Below are 21,908 nucleotides of genomic sequence, written 5' to 3'. Positions count from 1 at the left end.
ATATATATATATATATATATATATATATATATATATATATATATATATATATATATATATATATATATATTCAGGTCTTAATTATCTCCAGTCTGAACATCAAGAAAAATTTAATATCATGAAGTAATGATTTCAGTATCAACTATATGTCAACTGAAATACACTATTATATCATCTTATGTGAGAAAGTGTGTTCAGTGATGTTAAGATTGTGCTCATGACCCATATTTTCACAACATGTGCAATCACCAACCCACCACCCATATGAACAATAATACCACACACTTGGTGAGGAAGTTTTATATTCAGCTTTTATTAAGGAAAATAAAAAGTGTCATCAAATTCTAAAAAAACAATTCATTACACAAGCAGATGTATCAATATTTTCATAATGCTGGTGAAGATGTTCTTAGCCACACGTATCTTAATATATTTCCACATATATTTTTTATTAAAAATAAAGTTCAATTAATGATGTTGATGGAGAAAGAGAGAGAAATTGAGAGAGAGAGATAAATAGATAGTAATATAAAAATATGTTACATGATATGGAATTCCAATAAAGTTGATTTTCAAGTTTTAATTATTGATTTCATTATCAGGTCAGCATGAACTGAAAATATGTGTCAAATCCTTAAACAAAATAATTTGTAATTAATGTCTCTAAACTTTTTTGACATTTATTTCCTGCAAAGAAATTATTGAAATTAAGGTTTCTAGGCCTGTACTCATTTACCTTCAGGAATTTGGACACAACAAACCAGTTTCTGTTCCTTTTCCCTTTCATCTTCTGATTTTAAAATGGTCAGGGACATATCTGCCCTGGATTTTCTTTGAGTTTGATTTTGTTCATTATTGTGTCCCTTTTAGAAGTGCATATGAAGTTATAAGTGTTGGTATTCTATATAAAACTACTTTCTTTTTCGTGTTTTGTAAAAATTTTGAAAATATTTTGTGTCAAGCACATATTAATGCAACAGACAGTGTAAAAATAAATTATACATAAACCTAACAAAAGGCATAAACCTCTCAGGCCTGTGTGTGCCGATACAAATAATGTATAGCATTAACAAACTCGGAAATATATTGTATAATTTATATATATATATATATATATATATATATATATATCATGTTACTGAATCGACCAGGTTTTCTTGTTTTTGTACAATATTCTGCAGACAATTAAATATTTCAATATGAATTCACAGAAAACAAGTAAAATAATGTGCTTTAAACAAAGAGTTTTCAAATATAGTTCATCTTTTAACAGAGATAACACTAGCATTTTTTCATTACAAAAAAAATCTTACACTGCATGAACCATTTTTTCATATTTGTTCCATTTTTGTCAGCGTTCGTAGCTCTCATATTTCTCAATAAAAGAAACTAAGGTTTGCACTCAGCTGAATGAGCTGCTTTAAGAAATATTTCACTGCTAAATTAGTGATGCAAAAGAAACAGTCTTATATAATTTAATTTCATTGTATATAATAACCCCATTAGCATTTTTTTGTGCATTAAATACATATTTGAAATACTCAATGTACATGGGAAATAATTAGAATTAGCATCTATAAAAACGAATTTAAATGTCATATTTAAATCCCAGATAAAACTTAATATTTCACATGGTCCAAATCGGCTCAGAATTTGGCGAAATCAGCAAGAAATATGGACTTAATCAGCCAGTAATCTAGGCTGAATCAGTCGTGGTCTGATTTAGCCTGTTATATGTGATACCCATGCTAAAGTATGACAGAAGTTTTATTTCACCAAATATTAGCATTGAGGTCTATGAAAAAACAGTAGGTTTATAGTATGCATTAGAATTAGACATGAAGTATGGCTTCAGTATTTAATAACATGCAACTGCATTAGGTGGTAATTTGTGTAGCAAAGGTTTATTTTGATCAGAACACAACCATGTCATCAGCCCAAGCTGCATTTATTTCTGCATAAATTGTATGGAGAACTACTTACACCAACTTCTATACTAGAGTCACATGCAAATCAGCCAAAATACTGCAAACATTTAAATAGAGAACATATATACTGCAGACCTTTAAAATGAAATAAAAATCTTCGTAAGTTCATATCGAATTCTGATAATTTAATAAATTGATTTTGACAGAATCAAATAATAAAAAAATTCTGAAAGTAAATCATCCTTTCCTTGACTAGATTTGATCTAATTCTGGAGAAAAATAATGTTGCATGTATGCCAGATCTTGTTCTTTCAATGAAGCTGGTTACAAATGATATTTGAAACTTCATATAAATGGATATAGGGACTGGGGGGAGGTGGTTCAAAGACTTACATTATAACAATAGAACCCATAGTCCTCACAGTGTAAGATTCCAACTCTGATAGTTATGATGTGGAGGTTGGAGTGAGTTTGGAAATAGTCCTACAATGTAAAAAATCAACCCTAGTATTTGTGTTTCGGTGGGTCAAGGTCTTATACACTATTAACGATGATGTGTAGTCTGTTCCGATATCGACTAACATCAGAACAAAAACATTAATGGACGTGTTTTCAAATTCCTTTGGGCTGGTCAACATTTCAGTTGGCTGGAATGTGATGGAAGCTGGGAATGCCAAAATGAATTTAAAACGATGATAAGTATCTTGAACGTAATTATGAAGCTATCTAACAGATGTCATGAAATTCTGAGAGTGTGGCGGGTGAATGGTGAAGTTGTTTACATTTGCAACAGGCACAGTGGAGAAAATACTGCAATGGTATATCTCTCCATTGCTTTCATGTACTGTGGCTGAAATTTCTTTGGATATTGTACTTGTGGTATTGTATATAATCTAAGCACTCAGCTAACTAAAATGACTGCTCCCTTGTGCTCAAAAGATCAGCTTGAACAATATCTTTAACAATTATTAAAGTGGGAAAAACGAATTTTGCCAGACTGGACAATATCTGCTTCTGAATGTTCAATGAATGAGTTACCATCAATGAATGAATTACCATATGTATAAAATGTAAAACACAAAATGTTATCCAAATATTATCAGCTCCTTCTTTATAATGTACCTCTGAGGTCCAGGAAGTGAAAATGACCAAGTGAAGCTAGCAGTATTTTTGTAAGATGCACATCTGAAGTAAGGCCACGCAGTATACTCTGTAACCCATATTACACGTATCAATCATATACAAAATTAAAGGGAATGAAAGGTTTCTTGAACAATACTTAAGATAGACAAGGTCCTTTTAATATGGCCAGTATAACTAGTCAGGTAACCCCGGGAAAAATTCTTATTCTTATGCAAAATACGAAACGGTAGAGCACAACATAAACACTGTCTTCAGTATTAATATAGTTTTATTTATTTCGTTTAAGAAACATACTTCAACTTAATCAACCTATTATATTGTTACAAGCTGGGCTCCCCAGCCCTCTATTCATTGATACTTAATTTTCTCGGTAACGGGCACCTGCGATAGTGACTGTCAATGTTGATGTCTTACTTCATTTGAATCTTTGACCCCTATTACTATCACCATTTATGGATAGTCTTAATTCCCTGGATATAGCCTAACATGTTAATGAACATGAACATGGATTTGGTGAAACGAAAATTGGCTACTCAAGAGTCTAGACAATGAATAATCAAGTAACATTGAAATCGTTTATGAGCGCATAAAATCCAAAAGTCATTTTTATGCCCAACCAAACAACACAGCCTTTGTTTTGAATATTGAGCTTTTTACTCAGAACACATGTGCCAATTTAATTAAAATGCAATTCTGTAGAATATTCAAACTCTTTTATCATCTACCAGTGGAACTGCTTGTTTCATGTTTACATAGCTATTTTATTAATGATAGAGATCTGTTCTAAAAATAGCTACGTAGCAGAAGACCTCAACAAGAATTCACACGCATAAAAAAGGTTCTAAAACTGATACGAAATATCTTAAAAAGCAAACTGGAAATAAAAAATAGAAAAATAATAAAATTATAATGAATTGCAAGTGTTTAATATTTTGCAGATTTTTTTTTTATATTTTTTTTTTTAAGTTTACGTGCGATTTGTGATCCGGCAACATACAGTTTACACCACAGGGGCTCGTATCTTTGCTTACAACTGACCTGTCATACATGTACTCTATAATAAATAGTTATTGTATAGTACATGTATGACCATTCAGTTGTAAGCAACTGTGGTTTATACCACGATAAACTCAGAAAAAGAACATTTTACTCTTAAAAAATAAAGTGAAAACTGGTTAATATTTTCTATAAACTTTTAAAAATCAAAGCAAACGTACCCTGTTAAAATTCTATAAAACAAAATTCAAGAACCAGAAGAACTCAAGATTGGAATTCTTTACCACAAATATTGAGTGAATTTTCAGAGTCAAGTTAACTTAGGGAACGCTATCCGTATGTACTATTTACACATTCAGTATCAATCAAACCTCACCATTTTCAATGGATAATAATATCGATAACATCAAGATAGCTGTATGAAAGTGATCCATCTCATGTCTTTGTGACGCCAACTAAATCACGAGCGGATCATATAGATAAATGTGCCTTATTCGCACTTCAGCACACAGTTCAATTGTGCTACTTTATCCACACAGTAGGCCTACTTGCCATGCAGTCACCACAACAGTGTAATGATCCGGGCTCGTTCATTTCACACAATAGTATGAGGCGCCGTAACGGACTAAAGCTGGTCCAACGAAAAAGTTGCTTTTGAAATTTCGGTGTCGTAATTTAGAGAAATCTAATATCACGTGTTATATCAAATTGCATGTCCTTAACATTTCAGTTTCTAGATCGAGATTTTAGATTTTATATGCTGAATTATATAGTGGTGGTTTAAAGTTCTATTTCCAATGTCGACGCTTTACAGTGTATATTTTGAATTACACAGCGGTGGCTGAAATTTCAATATCATGTTGAGAATCCCTAATTCACACGTTGTATGCAACTGTTTGTGATGAAAATTCCATTTCATATGGCGAGTATTTAGATTTCATCTGTTGAATTTCACAGCAACGAGAATCAGCCTCCGTATTTAAAAATAACGCGGTCCGTTCACGAGAGCGACCTTCAGCGAAGAAACTCAAAGTAATTCTCCACCCGTGAATTGTAACTTTCAAACTGCAAATGCATGAAAGTGACGCATCATAATTGAATAAACGATTGATGTACCGGTATCTTAATACTCGATATTATTTTGAATTGTTAAAGTAGACATTGTGAAATGTTACTTTTAACAGCAACAGCAGCAGAGGGGGCGAACAGCTTCTAATTTATTTACTCTTTATTCGAAAAAATAAGCCTTCCAGGAAATCGCAAAAAAAGTTTTGGAATTGAACCGTGAAGAAAAAAGGATTCACTTCGAGTCACAAGTAGGAGACTTCACCCCTCTCTGCTGCTATTATCCATAAATTGTATCAAGACCGACTTGGTATCGTGATCGTGGGTCATGCAAATGTATCGTTATAAAACCATGCGGGGTTAACTGAGCCTGACTAAATAAATTTTTAAAAAGATCATAATCCATATCACTGGTACACCAAGTCTGATGAGTATTTCGTAACGTATGCGTATCAACTCCGTTAAATACGGCTAAAATATTACAATTATCCCTAATTACTTTTGGTATTTGTGTATACCGCTGGGTTACATAAATCACATCTGTGATTTTATATTTCTTCCCCGCGTAATTATTCTAGCTGGATTGGACTGTTTGTCCAGCATTACATCATCGTACACAACTAAATTGTTAACAAACCTGTCAATGATTTCAATGGACGGCGCTTCATTAATATCAGTAAAATAAAAATTCAATAACATAATCATTGTTTTCATTAAACGCACTTGCGTTTTCATGAAAATCCTTATGTACATCGTATCATCGCTGGTCATCTACAGACGGAGCTACCAAATATAACTTATCCCATTTCAACCACCTCATTATCAAATAAAGTAACAGTTGCCTCTTACCACTTCCAGATGGACCTATTATGATCATTTGGACAGAATTGAAAATTTCCCGAGCTGGTAATTAATCAGCCGATTATTATCATAATGGAGTCGATTTATTATTCCCCAAGAGGATACTGGAAAGGTAGAGCAGCAACTGGTAAACTAGCTGAAGTAGAGGTGTCGAACGTTCAGCCGCCACAGCGTGGTTAGCACGACAGGCAATATGGCAAATTTATCTACAACCGCCTAAACGAATTGCGCATGCACATGTTGATGCCAGCGTTCCTAATGATGTTGTTGTTGTTGTGGGGTTTAACGCCATTTTTGCAGCACATGACAGGCTATACATGGCGGCCAGTATTATTGGTGGAGGAAGAACCAGAGAAAACCCCGGAAAGAACCACCGACCCACGAGAAGCTACTGGCACGTTCCTAATGAATTTCATCAGGGTGATATTTTATTTTTACCACATGATACTATTAAAATACGAAGACATCGAGTAGCATACAAATACGCGCTAACTGTCGTTGATGTTGCAAGTAGATATAAAGAAGCAGAACCGTTATTAACAAAAACAGCGACTGAAGTAGCTTCTGCGTTTAAACGAATTTATCAACGAGGACCTGCACCACAAGGTGGTCTACGATGGCCACAGCTGCTACAAGTTGATCTTGGCAAGGAATTTCAGGCCGCAGTATCGTCGCTGATGAAGCAACATAACGTCAAAATACGACGAGGACATGCTGCAATTCACCGCGATCAAGCAATTGTTGAACGGTTTAATCGAACACTTGCTGAGCGGTTATTTGGATATCAATACGCGAAGGAAATAATTCAAGATACTAGATCTCGCGAGTGGGTTGCAAGATTACCAAGTATGATAGCTGCGCTAAATAATAAAATTACTCGAACAAAAAACATGAAACCAATTAATGCAATCACAAGCGCGCATATACCAGTACAACGAGGTGATTTTTCAGCGCATCCAGTGCTGGGCAATGTGACTGTAAGATATTTATATGAACCTGGTGAACTTGAAGGTGGTAAAAAACAGACGGTAGACCTGCAATCTACAGACTAGATTCAACAGCTCCACAACGTGGATTTACAAGTGAACAATTACAAGTAATTCCCGAAAACAATCAATTACCACCGCAATCACTTAACTAGCGCCGTTACGTCGATTACACTCAAGACAGGCCAACAGAGTATTTTCTCGTGTACATCCGCGACTACTATCTTTTCTCTAAATTTTCTTGGATTATTGCTCGAGTACTGCCATAACATTACACAATTACTGCTCGCACAGTGAATATTTTGCTGCTGTTTTAACGCTATGATAAATTCAACGTCGAGATCAAAGTCTCGTTTGTTTTTTGTCACCTTGTTTATAACCGGCTAATTTTGTTTTTACACTATAAGTATCGAGGGCATCATCAACGATTTCTGTAGCTTCTATGACAATCCTCCGCAGGTGAGATATTTTTCTGACTCGAGACACTGCGAGATAAACTAAGTTTGACCATTCGACAAGATCATCTACAATCCAAACTCGAGTATCAGAGATGGTTAACCCATGAGATGAGTGTATTGTCATTGTGTATCCTAACATCCACGGAGTCTTATCAGCGTGAAGCGCATACTCAACAACACTGACAGGAACCAAAACAATATCATTCAACACCAGATTATGTTTCTCAGTCTGTCCTGGTATATCAACGTCGATATTCTGTCGTCGTGTATCAGCTGGTCTATAACACAATGGTACACGTAAGGCTGCGAATTTTTCTTTATGCTTTTAAAATAACCGCTGTTGAAGTGTATCACGAACTATCTTTCTACTTGCCACTATCAAATCGTTTGGTCTCCACGTTTGCAGGAAGTCGTTGATAGAAGTTTCCGAAATATTTTACTCATTACTTCACATTGAATTTTATTCGGTTGTAGTCTGATTAATTTTGTAAACTCCCTTAATTACGCATCAAGAGATCTATGATCATCTGTTATCTCCTCGTAATAATCTACAAAATTCTTTAGCCAGTCATGTGGAGATGGTCCAACAAACGGTGGTGGTTGACCATGATCGCCGCATTATCACAGCTGTATTTTTCAATAACAACCAATCGAGAAACATTTTTAATGTATCTAACGACACTATACATATCCCATCCCAAATAATAATTCCAGGTATATATTTCTCTCCCAATCGATCAGGAGTCCATGTGTCACCCTTTTATCTGAAAAAGATATAAGTACATGATTGCACTCCTCGTTGTTTCATTTCTCTCGCGAGTCTGTGTGTAGGTATTAGCACAATCCTGTCATCTGAATTCTGTCTAAATAATTCGATCACCCGAGTTGTCTTGCCACAACCGCCAGGTCCGTTTAGATAGACCGTCTGGTGTTTGGATACTGGATCATACACAGATGCCGCCCTCGACATTTGTCGAGGCGATAATTCTGATATCTGATTATTGTAATAAATATCTTTAATCGCAACATCTACGGATTCAGAATAATTATGTAACATTTCTTGTTTTACTCTCCACAAGCCCAATGGTGTATCATGAACAGTAAACCGAGTTAGTAATTCTGCATATTTTTTCTCGATATAAAATGAATCCGTAGCAACTCTGACAAGGAAATATATTTATCATCGATAATAGATTTATAGAAACATAAGCGAGCATTGAAGATCTTAAATGAGTATACTGAGGTGACTCGCCATCAATATAACCAGTAACAGAGCTTAATCGTGTTTCGTCAGATAAATTATATATTTCTCGTTGTTGCATCTGTGATTACAAAGTCATATTCAGCATCATCTAGAATTAATTGTGCATAGTGTCGTTTATAATCATATGCTCCGCCTTGAGTAAATTTACCGATTATTTTCCTACCAAGATCTTTTGCGGTTTTATCATCAGGTGGTGGTAACCAAACCTCGGTCAGCGTCCGATATGATATAATTGCTTCACTTATAATCAACGATGCTAATATTTTACACTCAAGCATATATCGTAATAAACTATTGGTGCCCAGCGTTTTTTTCGGAGAAGAGCCTACTAAACCAAACATAAAATACCGGATGAAGTCCCTTAGCGATTTGAAATGATACAATACGAGCGAATCCAGTCAAATCAAAATCAGGTCGTGGTCCATTTATCGATACTCTTGTCATCTCGTTTTTGGGGTGTCCAAATCTTTTAAAATATCCAGAACACTCTCCCAATCCAAGAAAACGTCCCGGATAACACGCGACCATATCCACGGAAATAACGTCGCTGTGGTCATACTTGGTATGCCACAATCCAACGTGCCCGTATTCACAGCAACTTAATTGTACGTCTTCGAAGAATTCTCATCGTGCTGGCTTCCACGAATTCTTCTCTCTGACAACGTGGGCTGCAACAAATAGAACTGTAAAACAATTATTTAATAATCGCTCAATATTCTCTGTTGAAATTTTCTCCGCAAGAATTTTGATTTCTTCATGAAGACATTCTTCATGAAGACATTCTTTACGATATATTTCGCCGTTAGGTCGTACAAATTGATCATATTTTTCATCATCTGAACCTTTAAATGACCATACTGACACAGGATCGCTTTTACTTATGTCGTGAATAAAATCAGATATGTTTTTCACAGATTCTTTCTCTGGGTAAAATCACACAGTTCGATCTCGTGGAAATATTGTGAGTACGCTGGTCCACGCGTGCGTATTATGATCAATAATTTCAATTGGAGCTCCCTTCGACTTATTCTTTGGTTCATATAAAATTTCTTCGGTTAACGTTTTTATTGTTATTGGAAATGTTAATTTACTTCCTAACTCGGCAACATCATTTATTGTAGCTCCTGTATCCTTAACCGATGCAGCCCATTTATTTATTCGCTCAAGTCGTTGATTCATTAACCCGTTTCCACGCATCACATTTGTAAAATGGTCGATTACTCGTTCAGCCACACAAATCAACGATGAAAATCTCATAGGAGCAAGATCATTAATGTTGGGTTTATCATTTATCTGATAAAGTCCATAAACAACCACGGTCATAGGATGCGCTCGAATGTAATATGGTCTGTCAATACCAGTCAGCATTCCTGGCTTGGGATTTTTACTTAACACAGCGGGTTTTCCATTAGCAAGGACGGGGTCACGTTTATCACGAATAATCCATACATCATCTCCTAGCACAATAAACTTTATTCTGAAAAAATATTTCTGATCGCTGAGATAATCAATAATCGTTTTCGCCCACTCATCGTTCATTATAGCATTAATGACGTCGTCGTCACCTTTGTCGTCGAGTATAATTTTGAATGTATACTATGTGTAAGATGCCCCATCATCACGAAATTCCTTATTAGCATCCCCGATAATATTAATCAGATTAATCGTCGGATCAGTCAGAGCTCGCCTCCGCAAATCAGGGGTTAGTCTGTCAAGATCGAATCTGGAATTTTTCCAAGGCTTGAATGTAGATAATATCTTAAACTCTTCCAAATTATATTTCAGGCAAGTATTTAAATAAAAGTAGTATATATACGATGACTCAAATACGAAATCAGTTCAAGTGTTTGATGGTAGGGTCTTCAACTCCTTGTAACAAACCCTGCGTAAATGAATTCTACGGTCGACATTTGCAAAGCCTGCGGAGAGGGAGTCTTGGTTCACAACCGTGTTTAAGATTTGGCGTTGGAGTTAAAGGGAAAACACAGCTGTGTGTGCCATGCGTTGGTAAAATATACAGAGAGTTAAAACGATATTATGATAAGAAAAATAATAACCCTGTCATTGATAAGGTTATGAGAACTCCAGATTTTATTTAGACAAATAATATTATATATAAATGGAGCAAAAAAGAATTTGTCCAACATCCCATCATCAATAATTATGAAGCATATATTGATGGTACAGTCAAACACTGTCGGTTGAAAAAGCCGGTTGGTTGTGTTACTAATCAGGTTTATCTCATGTTCACGGGCGAAGGGAAGAAAAATATATCTGTCACAGGTTTGTATTCAAATGTTTCTTGGGGGTGATCAAAGATGGTCTTGTGATCGATCATATTGACTCGAATAGACTTAATAATTCTTTACACAACCTTCAAGCTATCACACCGAGTGAGAATTCTGCACTTGTTGGTTTAAGAGCATTGGAAAGAGAGCTATCAGATCTTTTAATATTGAAACGGATGAAGAAATAATATTTAAGTCGATGTTTGCGGCTGCCAAGTATTTCGGTATTAACAACGTGGGAGTACTACGTGTTGCAGATAAAATAATCAAATCGGACTTTTCTCAAAAGTATAAAAATTGGATCTCGTTTTGTTATGTTTTAGATACGGATAACGGAGATAACTCTGCCGCGGATGTGTAACTATGTTGATAGGGTTATCGTTGCTCCCTGTACTGATTAACCGTCTCCTAGTTTCACTATCATATTCTCTGAAGTTGTGTGCCAAATCAATTGGCCTATCACAGTTTCTCATGAAGAATAGACTCAAAGGTAAATTATCATTCTTTCCTCGTTTAGTCAGTGTCTTTATTTTTCAGAATACAGTGATAAACGAGTAAGTAAAATAAATTCGGTCTATCTAACAGTTATCTCCAATTACTTCCCGTAGATTTTATCAAGGACTGTCAGTTCGGGCATGTGTAATTGATTATTAAAGACAAATAAAAAATCTTCCACAGACAATTTACTTGTTTTACTGAATCCGTCTGGTTTTCTGGTTCATCTGTATTTTTTCTGCGATTATATTTAAGAAAACATAAAAATACAAGCAGCAAGTAAGCCACGCCCATTGCGTGAGTTATCTTTGAATTTTCAGGTATCAGTCAGCTTATATACTATATGTAGCATTTTCTTATTGGGAGTCCTCTCCTGACTGCTCGATCTTCAACAGACAAACACACACCTTCCCGCCATGTCACCACGTAGTGGGTGCTCTTTTGCATCCTCCCTGGGGTTGATTTCGGGGGGAAGGTGAGCAAAATCTGTTGAATGTAGAGAATGGCTCCCGTGTCTGTCTTGACGTGTCCGTATTTGTTGTGCTGTCCTTGTTGTAAATAGTGTAAATACCTTACTGTAAATACAATGCTGTAAATACTGTAAATATTGTAAACACTATATATGTGTTGTGCCTTCCTTACCGTATCCTTATGGACTTGCTAGGATATCATATTGACAAGTAGGTGTTCACATAGAAGGATTGTGCCATCCTTAGAATTAAGTTTGTAAATACTGCTAAATGTGTTGTGTCGTCCTCGAAAACACGCCCTCTTGGGCCTGCTAGACTGTTGTTTGACAGGTTAGGGGTTCACATCGGGGTTGTATTTCGTGCGCCCCTGAGCCTGCCCGGATGTCATATGGGCAACCTCGGATTTCATGTGGGGTTGTGTCGTCTTCAGTGTAAAAAAAACTCCATTCTGGACTTGCTAGGATGTCATATGGGCAACCTAGGTGCTCACATAATCGTGTAAAATATTTTTCATTTAAATTCATATTTAGTATATCATGAATTACGAAAATATCAATGATAGTATTTCTGCTATTAAAAAGTTAGAAAGCGAAGGGATAAATTTATCTGATGAACTAAATCCTGAAAAATTATTTCTGATTTTGAAACGCTGCAGGAAAGAAAAGAAGGAGGAGGGTGTACTTTACCATCCGAGTATAGATTCGTACAGACAATTCAGACGGCGATGGGTCAATCGCTAGCTACAGTAAAAAAAAGTGAAGTAAAGGAATTTGTCGGTCTCTCTCTCGTGCCATTGAAAAACTTATATCAGAATTATCTCGTGAATATGGCGCAAAAAAGACATAATACTCGTGTAAGGCAACTAAGAAAAATTATGTCTGGAAATGAAAATGAAAGTTAGACTTATTCGTGGAAATGTAAATGTGTTTGGTCCATTTGTCAGAAAAATAATTTCCACCTGGACTGTCAAGGACGGAGATTCTTTTTCGCTGCTCTTTTGTTCCCTGAATAAAACGGAGACAACACTCTAGGAGTAAATCTTTGAAAATCGTAGATTTTTACGATTTTAAATATAAATTCAACGTTACATTTCTTAGGTAAATCAAGTTCCCGGACTGGTAAGTCAATCTGAAATTTATTCGAGATAAACGCGGATTATGACACGTGGACGGACGGGATAAATTGGTTCTTGCACAATGAGAGAACCAGGTGAAGTTCTCCAATTTCAGGACCCGCCCACATAAACGCATTATTGGAAAAACTAAGTGTCATATTCATATATTTTCTTATTAAGCTGTATAATGGTCCTGGACCAAACCAATTAGCATAGGTTCCAATAAAATCTGCTTTTCCTTTCTTATATGAAGCATTGTCTGAAGTAAAATCCTCCTGTATTGGTTCAGGTGGTGGCGGAGGTGCCTCCGGAGCAACAACAGGCCATCCGAACACTGTTCTGATCGATGATTGATATATATCAACAGTGTAATCCAGTGAATTTATCTCGAGTGCAGATGATAATGTTGGCTCATGGACGGTTATTTTATTTCAGATTCCCTCCCGGTGATATTTTTATTCGACGCTGAAATTCACCATTGATCTGTTCAATATCATAATGTCCGGTTGGTATTCCAACAACTCTCCAGTCGGGAGTTCCATCTGGATTATTGTTATTTGCAAACACCAGATAGTTATTTGGTTGTAATCTACCGACTGATTCTGATTTGATATTTGGCCAACTGTAGTATTCTCGCAATCGCGTTAACACGATCTCGCTTATCTGAATCGCAGTTGGAAAATTAATGCTGAATTCAGGGTTGTAGAGCTTGTCGATACCATCGTTGTTCTTATCGGTGTTGTGATCGCGGCTATCTGCTGAAGTAGTTTGGTAATTATTTAAATTTTCATTTTTCAAGTGTCGATTTTCTGAATCAATTACGTCATTGTATATGTTCACCATGTTGGTAAATTCGAAATATGATATTGTTGTATCGTCGAGGCTGGATGATATCATCGATGATAATTTCGAGTAAGCGGCTGTTGCCGTGTGTAACCGCGTAACAAAGTCGTGCAATTTTTTACTCGTGCACGTAGATATCTTTTTTTGCGATAATATTAATGGTGAAACATATATCGTTGCTACTGCTACCGTTATCGGGGTCAACGCTGATAACACTATCCCGGTGGACGCAACAAGTGTAGATACCGACTATACTACAACATCGATGCCAACTGCACGTCTTAGATATTTTTTTTACTTTCAGCGTGTACTTTTCAAAGATGGTTTTTAACGCTGATTGCCATTCACGTACTTGATCATATCTAAATGTTTGAACATCCATTATTTTACAGTAACCACATTGATTTGAATAATCAATGGAGGCGTTTCAGCAACAAATTGCAGACACCACCACTAAGATGTTGCGGTTAATTTCTTATCAGCTGCTTCCAGTATAAATGTTTCTTCGGTTCCGTTATTTAAGACAACAGACACAACCCCGGAAAAGTTATCGGTTGAATGCCGCCAGGGATATGTCGTGTATATACTAAATTTTGCAGCACTGAACACAGATAGTCTATACACACCAGTTACCTCTGCGGTATGTTTGATAGTATTATTCTGCTGTGACCATGTTGCGAATCCCGATGACACTGTGTATACTACGCTGGTGATCTTTTGTTGGGAATTTTAATTAGATTAATTTTTTTTAACGATATCTGAATTTCACTTACGATGACTTTTCTTGTGTTTTCTTAATCGTATCAATGTTCATCTTTATATCAGAAAGTTTCATGTCAGCGGTCAATGGGGTGCCAAAGAATTCCTCTGTGGTTTCAATAATTTTTCTATAGTTTATACGGAAATTTGTAAACGTGTTTACGTGAACATCATACTTGGCCCGCAACGTTGATTATTTACCATCTACGGTGCTGTAGTTAGAGGCATCTTCGTCGGATGTTGGATCTCCAAGCGTTACTATGCTATTTCCATTCATGTCAAGTTTACCTGTCATTGTTTCACCGGTATTTTTTAAACGATTATCAACGCTTCTTGCAATTTCATCTCTGATGGTTGTAAACGATATATTTGAGTATCTGATTCTACCTGCGTCAGTAAATACACGGATGTTATCTGTGATCGCACCGAGTACTCGTCGAACTATATCATTCCATTTGATATTGCTCGTTTTTAAAACACCATATCAATCCTGAAAAACAACAACCTCATCTCTGTCAACCCCAACTAGGTTCATGAGATCAGCTAGTTCGTCTTTGGTCGCATATTTTGATAAATCTATGTCAGTTATTTTATACTAATCTTTCGTAAATATCAACCATTATTCTTTTCTTCGTTTTCAAATCGTAGATTTTCAACGCTGACTTGTGTAATCGTGCACAACTTTGGGAGGTGGCAGCGATAATTTTTATATAGGTGAAAATCTGGTACATGCTGGCCTTGCGAAAAATTTCCAAATTGTGAATTTCACTTTAAATTTTATTCACCCATATGATGATTTTAATATAGAATCGAATACAGCAACAGCTTCAAGGGCCGCATATCGGTGGATTGGTTAATTTTTGTGTTGGTAACGTTGAGTACCAAACTGGAATTCCTGACTGTGTAACATAATTGATAAATTCTTGCGGTGAAGCTAGTCCGTACGAATCGAAATAAACAATTCCACCGGGATCAATCACGTATGATAGCCAGTGAGTACCAGGTCCAGTATGCTTATCGAGATTAATAATACGAGTTACAACGTTGTTTGGTTGTTGTGGCAATTGATCTCTTATAAAAAAAACTCTGAAGTTTGTTATTTTGAGTTGTGTAGCTGGATCGATTAAATCAAAATTTGACATCGGCATTATTGGTCGTCGTACCTTGTGTAGCGACTCCCTGGTAATCTTAGGCCGTTCCCGTATGTGTAGCGACTCCCTGGTAATATTAGACCTTTTGCCGTTGCTTTTTTAATGCCATTCCATAAGCACCTAACGCGGCTGCTTTTGCAACAGCTGGGGCAGAGTCAGCTATCAGCTTTGGTATTGCTGAGAGAAGTGGAAATATTCCTCCGGTTTTAATCATATCGTTGATAGCACCAGCAGAACATTTATATCGTATTCCAGTCTTGGATTGTTTGGCTTTATTGAAATGTTTAATCTGACGTTCTGTCAACATAACTTGTTTTGACCGCCTGTAATCTGATTGTGTTTGATTGTTGTTCCTGTTTTTGTACTGATGCAGTTTAGACATTTTATAAAATACTCGTGTTTTCAAATCGTTATATACTTGAAATTACATTTTTTTCTACTGGTGCGTCAACGAGTTTCATTCGGCCACCAGCACCTTCAAGTAACATTGACTTGTCGCTGAGTATAACCGCGATTGTTCTAGCCCCCGCAGGAATAACCGGAGGACCAGCTGCACTTGCTGTTACTCGTGCTATGCGAGCTCGAAAGTGTATATCAACGACAAATTGCCTGAATAAATCCAAATGTTGCAGCGAAATGTAATAGATCGGATACAGTGTTGTGAAATCGCGCTGAGATATCTATAAACCAGTATCGATGTTTTGTATGAGTACCATGTATGATACTAATCAATGACATGCACATGAAATATGATTGTGTTCAAAATTCAGCAATATTTCTTCAGAATGTTCTTGATGTCCGTTTATCATCAAAGCAACTTCAGAAACTCCAAATGGGTCAAATACCATTGGATTTCCTTGTTGTCTGTCTACTCTGTGGTTTGCCTGAAGCGCAACAAATATATGTCGTGGTGCTGACACTCCCTGTTGTGATACTATTTGCCACGTGAAAAAAACAGTGGCCTTAACGGGGGCACTATCTGTGGTCATCGTAAGCCCTGATATCATCGATTTACCACCTGTGTGCATAAAAGAAAGTAATCGCTGTTCTTCAGGAAGCGATGAAGTCATTACTGGCATCCACAGTGACAGTTTTATTAGTGTTACTTTACCATCATCAACTTCAGCAGGATGCCATATTGCATCATCATCAGTAGGTTTTCTAACAAGTAGCAATGTGTGTTTAGCACCGAATATAACCTTTCTAACATCTCTGCAAAATCAAAAAATATAAGACAGTGGAATTGCACAAGAAAACTTTTCATTGTCGTTTAACATTTCTCGGCGTGCAGCAAAGCCCATGTTGTAATTTTCATTCATTGATGCAAGTTCGGTTCCAGCTGCATTTATTCTTATGTTTCTGTGTTCTGGGTGATCATATGTGTCTTCTGCAAACATCATTGATGGACCATTCGATCTTGTATAGTCGTCGGAGTATCTTGCAAGACCAATTATCGTTGTGGCAACATCGACATTTTCAAGACATGATTCAATACCCTTTCCATCAACTGAATATGTAGCTCTGTTAAATAACGCCAGCATGCTATTATTAACAACACCAACTCGATCACCAATTCCGTATGTATCATTTGGAGGTGGTATATTTGCTTTTGTGAGTCTACCTTCAACTTCGATAAACTCCTCACAAGGTAGGAAATATCTGGTTGTATCCTGAACTTGTAATTCAATTCTTCCTCGTGCGTTGGGTGTATGCGCATCATAAGAATAATACTGATAATCACGCAAAGACTCGTCCTTGGAGATTGGTGCATCCATGTCAAATGCTGGGTCGGATATGCGTTTGAACATTTTTATTATAGTTGTTATCGTCTAACACGAAGACCACTTCTTGCCATCAGACTTGCAGTTATATTTTTTCCTATTTCTTTGGCGGAAGGTACACCAGCCAACTATGCTAGTTTTTGATTTGCTGCTTGATTTATTATTTTACTGATATTCGCGAACATAAATTCGGTGCTTGGTAATTTTTCTGGTTGTTGCTGAACCACCCTTCGTCGTCGTATTAATCGTGCTATTCTGTCTTTGATTGCCCTGAACGCGCTACCAGCAGCGTCACTGACTGCACCAGGAGCTTTTTCACGAATAACATCCATGGCTTTCATCAATAATTGTTTTGCGATCGGGGTTACCTTGGGAGCTATTCTTGTAAATAATCCCTGAACAACATCGCCATTCCCGTAATACAGAGTGTAAATAGGTAATCGTGAGTTTACTAATCTGACCAAACTGGGTCTGCGGTGAGAGTCATGTATGATCATTTTATTTGTTAGTTATTCGTTTAATCGCTGTGGTATCCATCCACGATTTCATCAATAAGTTCCCGATAAACATTAATATCCATGATACCGACAAATATCAGCTGCTTCAATGATTATTTCCGGAGAATTATTTCCAGCCCGCACTATGAGAACTTCTAACCGTTACACGTCCTCAGGGATATTGTTAGGACAAGTAACAAGACCACGTCCAAAACCACTTCCAGTTGCTCCTTCTTCATCACTTGTTGTTTTCGCGCTTTTCTTAAATAGTCTTAAGGGTGATCTTTCTTCTTTTGCTTTTTTAAGCAGCTCTTCAGACCTTATAAGTTCCGACATCAACCTTTGCTGCGGTGAAGAAGATTGTTGTTGTTCTATATATTGCTGCGGTGGAGGAAGTTGATATGAAGGTTCCTGCTGGGGGGAGGGGGTTGTAGTCCCTGGTGTTGTTCTATTTCCTTTAGTGTCTCGTTATAAAGTCTTCGTACTTCTTCAACAAGACTTCTGTATTCTAAATCATCTTTTCTGGATTGTTTTATGTTTATATATATATGCAATATATCCATTTAATAAGATTATCATTATTTATGCATTCATAACCAGGTTTTAAAATACTAGATTTATTAAACACACCAATTAATATTTTCTCAGGTAAATCACGTTCTTTAGTATTTCTAATATCTTCGACAAAACCCTCCTTAAATTTTGTAATCAGTTCAATGTTTTTTTTTTATTGGTTTAGGTGCAAGTTCTTTTTTCACTTTGGCATCTTCAGTACGAATGTTGCCAATACCTTCAAGTATCTCTTCACCGACGGATGGAGGTTGAGCAGCAGTTATTTTAGTTGGAAGTTCTCGTAAAATCTTTTTCTGTTTTCTTAGTTCTCGCTGCAATTTTTTTCAGTTTGCTCAGCAGCTTATCTTACTGCTGCAAGTAGACCTTCAGTAGCCGTTGTAACTCTATCAGTAAATTTTGTAACGGGTCTAAATAACTGTTCTGCACCTTCAGCAAATTCAACTTGGGATTCTTGTCTTGCTTGCAGTTTTTCTTTGACAGCATCTCGCAGTGGTATATACGTTTTAATTGCTAATCACTCTCGAGTTAGTCTAGTGGTATACGCTTCTCTGAGGTTTGCCATTATTTGATATAACTTTTTATAATTGATAGCAGCATAAGGGGTGAAGTATTCTACTTGGCACTCGAAGTAAATCCTTTTCCTTCACGGTTCAATTCGAACCATTTTTGCGATTTCCAGGAAGGCTTATTTGTTCGAATAAAGAATGAGTCAATTAGAGGCTGTTCGCCCCCTCTGCTGCTCCAACAAATTATTTAACCATATAAAAATAACAATTCTGACAAGCACAATAACAAGTCCAACCACCGCTGTATCATTCAACAGATACAATCTAAAATCTAAACATACTAAAGGGAACTTTCAGCACAATCAATGTGATTCAACATGTTAAATTGAAACTCTCGACATATAACATTAAAATTTCAACATCCGCCTTACGATTCAGAAGATACAATCTAAACATTCGACATTAAACATCGAATTTTCAACCAGCGCTGTGTAATTCAACAGATGAAATCTAAATACTCAACATATGAAATAGAACTTTCAACATAAACTCTTTGAACCAATACGTAAATTAGGAATTCTCGACGTATGACATTCAAATTTCAAGCACATCCGTGTAATTCAAATGACCCAATCTAAAACATCGACATAGAAAATATGACTTTAAGCCACTACTGTTTAATTCAACAGATACAATAAAAAATCTCGACATACAAAATGGAACTTCAGGGACAAGCACTTTTTATTCAACACGTGACATTGGAATTTTGGACATATGACACTAAAATTTCAGCGGCAACGTTCTGATTGGACCAGTTTTTGTCAGCTACGACGCCTCATACAATATCCTTCTTTTAATGCCAATTCTGAACAGGATCAGCCTTTTCCGTTGGGAAAGTAACGTCTGACGTAATTTCATCTATAGGTTGGGTCAGAAATTCGGGCACTTTTTCACATCCGGGCATTTTCAGTGCATAGTTACGATCGCCGAGGTGAAAACGATGCCATTGTTCTAGTGACTTGAGCATTGCGTGGTTGACATTTATAAGACGTTTTAAGATATGCCTAAGATTTGCAATTATTATTATAAACGCTGTGTGGATAAACGTACATAGGTTGAAAAATACACAACTTTTAGTGCTTATAAGTCAAGGTTTAATAGGACAATTAAAGAATAATAATAATGGAAAACTATAAATTAATGAGAACTTTAAAAAATAGTTAGGATCACAGGTAATACCGACTAAAAATTTCAGATCTTGATAGAATAATGAAAGGCAAATATTTTTTAGACAAAGGTGTAGAATTAAAACTTACCAGGTGTATCTGTAAGATGGCTGCAAACATCAGGCCATATCACTTCAGGCCATTTTGTTTGGTTATTTACCCAAATATTTGCTGGAAATTTATAAGGACAATCATTAATTTCCACAACTTTAAGTTTCTGTAAATATCGTGCATTAGCATAGCTATCCAGAGTCCCTTTGTAAACGTAAGGCATTGCAAGAATGGCGAACTGATATTATGATCTTTATATTCGTCATTTTATAAAAGTGTACAATATTGAAACTATATAATAAACACAGGCTTCAAACTGCCTTGACACTAATTGGCGTATATTGTCGTGTACACATGTACGTGACACGTAAACACCACTGCCACCCTTATCAACTTAAATATATTACGTTAATAACTATATTCAGAATTGGGATGAAAAAAAGAACAACACAAACGCCGAAAATTCTGTGCAAACATAAGAGAAAGTATTTATTTCAGTAGCGCTAATACAAAAAAGTGTTTGCTCTACGTGATAACACTAACTGCATATCAACTGATGTGATTTTTTTGATAACCTGTAAAAAAATGTAACATGCAATATGTTGGACAAACGCTTCAACAAGGTTCTAAAAGAATGAAAAATCATCGCTTTCATATAAATGTTTTTATAGAGACCCTTAGTTTTCCTCTAATATTTCAACACACTTTAACACCAATAATTACTCTCTACTAGATTTTTATTTCACGCCGATAGAGATTGTGCATTGTGACATGAATAGACTCAGAAAAGAAACTGATTGGATTCATAAATTAGATACTTTTTATCATAATGGCCTTAATGCCTATGCGCTATAAAAAATCTATAATTTTTTTTAAATTGACATACTGTATATCCTTTATAACAATATTATTATATCTATGACTGTTTGTCTCTATTTTATTTTATTATTTTAAAACAATATACGACAGACATACATTCGTGGTTTTATATCCTGCTTGTACAGAAGACTATGCAGCACTTCTGAACAGAAAACATAAATAATAAACAAAATGTAGGTAAACTAAAACGATTTGCAATATCGAACGTAACTAATGCTAGCATACTGTTTACTAAGCAATTGTTTTCACCTCCGCAATATCATCAACTGGGTCAATACCTATCGTTGACAGTGACAGTAAGTGTTGATTAAAAAATATTCGACGAAATTAAATTTACATATGTACTATAATTCAAATAAAGGAAAAGACAAATGAAATATGAAATTTAACCCGTGTCATAGTTGATAAAAGTTTGTGGCCCTTGAGAGTAGAATAATTATGGACGTTTTTCCGCTCTTAATTTTATATACATCACAGCCGCTATCTTCCATTAGCTGGCCCATTATCAATGAAATACATGCACTTGAACTGCACACCCATTGCCAATTGCTTTGAAAAACATTAAGATGTAGTA

General features: G+C 36.0%; 1 protein-coding gene across 1 annotated transcript in view; it reads right to left on the bottom strand.

Moving 5' to 3' along the window:
* LOC149782420 (uncharacterized) overlaps nt 1-17,596 on the bottom strand; it is a 162,688-nt gene extending 145,092 nt beyond the window's left edge. The window contains exon 1 of the mRNA XM_089935136.1: nt 17,071-17,596. Coding sequence (XP_089791262.1) covers nt 17,071-17,596 — 526 coding nt within the window. The remainder of the gene's footprint in view (nt 1-17,070) is intronic.
* Nucleotides 17,597-21,908: the final 4,312 nt, after the last annotated feature.

Source organism: Sinohyriopsis cumingii, chromosome 15, assembly GCF_028554795.1.
Source record: "Sinohyriopsis cumingii isolate HCF-2022 chromosome 15, ASM2855479v2, whole genome shotgun sequence".
Lineage (NCBI taxonomy): Eukaryota > Metazoa > Mollusca > Bivalvia > Unionida > Unionidae > Sinohyriopsis > Sinohyriopsis cumingii.
Note: the sequence above shows the minus strand (reverse complement) of the source record. Positions and strands in the feature narration are given on the sequence as shown.